The sequence below is a fragment of the Helianthus annuus genome, chromosome 7 (assembly GCF_002127325.2).
Source record: "Helianthus annuus cultivar XRQ/B chromosome 7, HanXRQr2.0-SUNRISE, whole genome shotgun sequence".
In the NCBI taxonomy this organism is placed as follows: domain Eukaryota; kingdom Viridiplantae; phylum Streptophyta; class Magnoliopsida; order Asterales; family Asteraceae; genus Helianthus; species Helianthus annuus.
In genome coordinates, this window is record NC_035439.2 from 106,430,312 (window position 1) to 106,436,197 (window position 5,886).

The following is a 5,886-nucleotide window of genomic DNA, read 5'->3' on the forward strand; positions in this document are numbered from 1 at the left end:
TAAAATCGTTTAAATTCAAGATATTTATAATCGTTTGGATAAATGTTTTTGAAAAAAAAAAACATTTATCTCAAGTATTATCTTTAATAAAAATAAGTATTTATATTTAAGTAGGTTAAAATTTAATATTAACTATTTAATTAATTTCTTACTTAACAAATAATTTATTTATTTAATATATTTAAAATACAAGAAGAATAATAACTACGTTTATCATACTAATAAATTTATTCAAAAACGACCATCCTTTTAAGATGCAACAAGTCTATATATTTAGATTTTAAAGTTATATAACTTAATAATTTCCGATAAGTTATACTTATCTAATTAATTTAAATATTATTTTGTAGCTATAAGTTTATCTAATTGGCTAATTGTTATATGCCTAATCTAAACATTTCAACAATATTTTTAGAACTAATAAATTAAGACCACTGTTATTTAAATAAAACTTCACTTCGTGAGAAATTCGATGATACAATTTGTTTTCTAATCGATGGTTCAAATGCTTTCGTATTTATAAACTTGACAAACATCATAAGTTTTGATCATACATAAAACAATTTTTTGTTCAGATATCAGAAAAGTGTCTTAAAATATCGTTTTATAATTGTTAAATCTTCGTTATTAACTATTTTTATTTTATTTACTTAACCCGTGTAATACACGGGGTTATAACCTAGTACCACTAATATGATAAAATAAAAATAAAAGGTTTTTCTATTTGTTTATTTGTAAAAAAAAAAAGGAATTCTTTAGTTTTTAACTAAAAATACTTTATACTTAATTAATTTATAAATAAAATATATAAAAAAATTACATAAAACCTAATTAAACTATTACACAAAATTAATTATAATCTTACACACACCTAAATTAAATATTTAAACCTAATTAACTAAATAAACTATTAACAATATTATACAAGCCTAAATAATACCGTTGGACTTGGAACAATAACCATCTGAAAAAATACCCATTAGAATAACTAAATAATAAATAATATATAGTTTTTATAATAAACTTTTTTATTTAATTATCAAATTTTTATTTAAAATTAATATATAATTATTAAATATATAATTTATTAATGAAAAATATATTTTATTAATATAAAAAGAAATACAATTATTAAATATATATTTTATAAATAGAAAGGAAAAATAGGTGATGAGGTGGTTGTTTTGAATGGTTTAGTGTTGTAGGAAAAGTAGGGTTTGAAATGGTAGCAGTCTGGAATGATATGACATGTTGATTAAGCGGTCTGAATTTTGGACCATCTTTAGCGTTGTGGGTGCTCTAATGCACACCTCACAAGTCATGTAGGTTGCATGATCTTTTCGAGCATCAATTCTTAGATTTTTTTTATAATAAGGGTGGAGGGAGTGGTCTCGGGGAGTGCTTCGGGGAGGGGGGTTTACCAAGTGGGGAGGTGTTGCCGGTGGTGGTTTACCGATCGAGGAGAGGAGGAAGCGGTGACTACTCACCGAGAAAGACACCAAAGAGAAGAGGAGATAGAGAAGAGAGATGATTAATGGTGGACCCCACCCTTTTTCAACCAATCACATTTTTTTCTTTAAATTGTTTACTACTCTTCATGTGTTTAACCATTGCTAGTGATTGAGTGCAAAATAGAGGGTGAAGTGGGAACTTGACATGACATTATTGGCTAGGGAATAAATTTACCACTCACCATTTGGTGACCACTCCGGCACTCCCTCCACCCTAAATACAACACAATCTTAGTCACCAGAATGTCCTTTCAAGCATAGGTAGCGTGATTCTACCTCGCAAACCCGAGGCTTGAAATACCAAACATTACACAAGACCAAGTTTAACCTCGCATATCCAAAATCACATTCAATATAAAGTTGAATCAGGAGATCAAAACTAATTTCGACCAAAAGCCAAATTTGCATACAACAAATATAATTATCTTTCTCTTATATTTGTATTAGAAAATAACCTCTTCTTTCCTTCTTTTTTCAGTATTTAAGTTTCTCTCTCTCTCTCTCTCTCACCATCTCTCTCACACACACACATCCCACCAACAAACCCTGATCCACCTCTCAAATCTCCCTGAAATTCAAACACGCCACTACCCCTCACCTCGGTCAAATCGTCTATCTGATCCCTACCCGCCAATTAAACCTCATCGATATATACATACATCCCTTATATCTATACCCACACCCCCACCCATATATAAAACCTGTCGGTGCTGCTCAACACAACTCTTCTCTTCTTCCTCCCTTCTCTTTCTAAACCAATGGATGATCCAAACGGCGTCGTTAAGCGAAAACCCGATACCCGCCCCTATAAAGGGATACGGATGCGGAAGTGGGGAAAATGGGTGGCCGAGATTCGGGAGCCGAATAAGCGGTCCAGAATCTGGCTCGGCTCCTATTCGACTCCTGTCGCGGCCGCTCGAGCTTATGATACGGCTGTGTATTATCTCCGCGGCCCGTCGGCTCGGCTTAATTTTCCCGAATTGTTGGTGTCGGATGGCGGGTTGGATGAGTTGTCGGCCGCTTCGATTCGGAAAAAGGCGACGGAGGTTGGGGCCCGGGTTGACGCAGAGACGTGCGGCGCCGCCGCACGTGACCGTGGTGGGCCCCGATTGGAAGTGAAGGCGTGTTGGTTTGAAGAGAAACCGGATTTGAATAAGAAGCCGAAGCCTGAGCCTGAGCCTGAGTCTGAGCCTGAGCCCGAGCCCGAATCTGAGGGCCCGAATAGGGAGTGATAAGTGGTGGAAGAAGGGGTTAGGGAACATCATACTCGAGCGACTGATCAAATCAAGCAAAGTTGTTGGTCAACTCTCGTTATTGGAATTATAATGATCGGGTTCTTAACTTTTGTAATTGTTACTTCCGTTAATAAAAAATATTTAATCGACTGTTTTGAAAGATTAAGGTTTGTATCGATTAATTTATGAAAGTAACTTTTTTTATCGAGTGTGTGATGTATCTCTATAGTTATTGCTGAACAATCTATACACATAGTACGTGATTCATCAAGCATTGATCGTGTACATGTCTGTATACGTCTAATACACGAATAACAATACATACTTTATACTTGGATGTTACGTCTCGTATCACAATATTTGAAGTCATTATTATGGTTGAATAAGTGATCAATTTTGACATGAATACATGTGTAACATATCTAAAAGATAATTATTTTAGTTATTTATCTATTAGATAATCAATTTGGGGTGGTTGTTAACCTTACTTTCAACCTAATTTAAAGACGTTTGGTTAAGTATTATCATTTTTTATTAAAATTAATTTAATTTAATTTTAGACTGAAAAGGGAAAAAAGAAATATAGGACCACTTTTGATGTACTAGGAACACATTGTTGTCTTATTTTGGATTTTCAGTTGCAAGTCTCGTTCAAAATTAAGAATTTTGTTCGTGTAGTTGACATCTAGGGACACAGATTTTGTCTCTTGATAAACAAAACAAAAGGACACACATGTTTCCTTTTTCATACGCCCCATTATTGGTATCCCTTTGTTTGTTTTTGTTTATTTATCAATGAAGTTTTTGTTTTTTTCTAACAAAACTATTTTTTTATTAAATAACAATAAAAAGTATCTCCTAAAATTCTATAAATTAATTTAATAATAACAATAATAACGATATTATTTATTATTATTAACTAAAGAGGGTACAATAGTATGCCACATCATAGAAAAGATGTGGTTATAAAGGAGCAATGGATTTGATTATTATATGAAAAAGTAACGAGAATTTATGGAGGGCCGAAGGACCATTTAGAATCTTGGCATATAAATGTGCCACCGCCGGTACACATAAATATCTTGGTTCGAGGTTTTCAAGGGAAAGTGTTCTTCCAATTTTCTAATCCAACCTAAATTATGATACATGATGAATATGTATGTTTTGGTTGAGAGTACTATGTGTCGTTAGGGCACACGGGCCACTTAGTCTTTTGGTGCGGGTACACCTTATCCGCAGCGGTAACACCGTTGCCGGTCCGGTGGATAGTTGTTGTTCGTGTGTGGGTATATGAGAGAGATAGAGAGAGTTGTGTGTATGAAGAGATAGAGAGTGGTGGAAAATGGTGGGATCCATGTTTTAGAGTGATGGTGGCACCAAAGAGGGTTGTTTAGGGTAGTAGAGGATTTAAGTGAAGTGGCGCGATATGATTGGCTCTTCCCCCTTAGTAACCGAGTTATGTACGGATGCGTTTGCTTTGCAGAATTCAGTAAAGAAATCTATTTCATTCCTCAATGAGTTTGGTTCATAAAATTGGCTAGAATTAAAATATGAGAGTTTAACTCTTAGCGTGTTTGATTTATAACTAAACTAGACTTGAAATTGATTCACTCGATTTCTTTGATTTAAAGGCATTTAAATTCTTTCCAAGCTGTGAAAGAATTCAACCAAAGTAAATAAAATCTCTAACAACTCACCATTGTCACATCGGGCCCTCGCCTCATTCTTGCGAGTGACCACCCAAACACCAGTGCCACTTGGCCACCAAGGTCCCCGCCATCGTCACCCTGGCCCTCACCACCGCCACCGTCTCTTGGTGGCACTTACTAGTAGGCGGTGTCGACGACGCCACCTAGTAGGTTAAAGGTGATGATGGTGGAGATGGTGACTGGTAGATGAGTGTGTGCACACGCGCGTGTGTGTGTGTGAGGGGGTATGTTGTGGACGACAATGATGGTGGTGGCGACATAGACGTTGTGGTTGTAGTGACATATTCCAATCTTTCATGATTATTTTGTTACCTAAATGGATTATTTTGTTACCAATGTGAGTTGAAGAAACTTGGAAACCCCATCTCCACCATTCATCTAAATAATCTATGGTGGAGATTGACTTGTTACAAAAACTACTTTTTTTAGAAACATGTTGCAGTATGCAAAAATGTGTAACAACTTTTTATAGCTTCTCTCTCTTGTCTGACACGAAAATGTGCAACAACTGTATTTGTTACACTAAATTTTTTTATGAAACATGTAACGGATTTTTTATGCAATACAAATTAAGAAAAAACACGTAAAATCAAACTTCGAAAATGTTACACTTTATTAAATCTAAAAAATCTACAGTTGAAACCCCAAAAAAGTGTAATATGTAAAGTTACAAATGCTATAAACGAGTGCAAGGTGTAACATATTCTTTCATTATCTCTCACACACAAAAAGTACATGTATCATAATCAGAAATAGTTGTTACATGTGGCAAGTTGTGGTCCATTCATTTAGGCCAAGGGGGTATGTATACCGCCCCTGGCCACATCATCGTCGTTAGCGCCCCCACCCCATCCCCTGCGCGCCAAAGGGGGGGGCGCCATCGTTGCTCCGCCAGCCTAGTAACGCTGGTTATTGCGCTTTGTTCGAGAATCTTGGTCAAATATGACCGTTGGCAACGATCGATTATTAAAAAAAAATAATTTATATATTTAACTCTATAAATATCCTACCTATTTTACTCAAATATCCATCCATTGTTGGTGCATTACGTCTATTGACTTCGTCTTGTATCATGTAATAGGATAGGTTAGGTTAGAATAACCAGTGCACGAGGTTCGAGAAATGAGAAACGGTTATATAGCATGTTGGACCGCTTATATGGACATTGTCCATAAAAGCGATCCACACCAACTTAGTTGGACCGCTTATAGAGCAGGTCACATAGGCGGTTCATGAACACTATAAATAGGTGACTGGTTATTTCATTTGTAAAGGCTTGGAACTTGTAACGAAGTGCTGCCGATTTGCTTCCAGGTTGTAAACATTGCTAAAAATCAATAAAGTGAAGCATTATATTTAGTTTGAGCGTCTAATTCACTGATTCCGCCTTTGAATTGGAAAACGACTCTTCTGATCGACTCATTCAGGGTC

At 35.4% G+C, this 5,886-nt stretch overlaps 1 protein-coding gene across 1 annotated transcript; it reads left to right on the forward strand.

The window, feature by feature from the left end:
• The first annotated feature begins 1,978 nt into the window (after positions 1-1,978).
• LOC110927234 (ethylene-responsive transcription factor ERF011) lies at positions 1,979-2,950 on the forward strand. The gene has a single exon (XM_022170885.2). It carries the CDS (start codon positions 2,270-2,272, stop codon positions 2,741-2,743), a length of 474 nt encoding a protein of 157 aa, XP_022026577.1. The 5' UTR covers positions 1,979-2,269; the 3' UTR covers positions 2,744-2,950.
• The last annotated feature ends 2,936 nt before the right edge of the window (positions 2,951-5,886 follow it).

Coding starts and splice junctions, on each gene's coding strand:
- LOC110927234 (XM_022170885.2), top strand. CDS start 2,270: ATGGATGATCCAAACGGCGTCGTTAAGCGAAAACCCGATACCCGCCCC.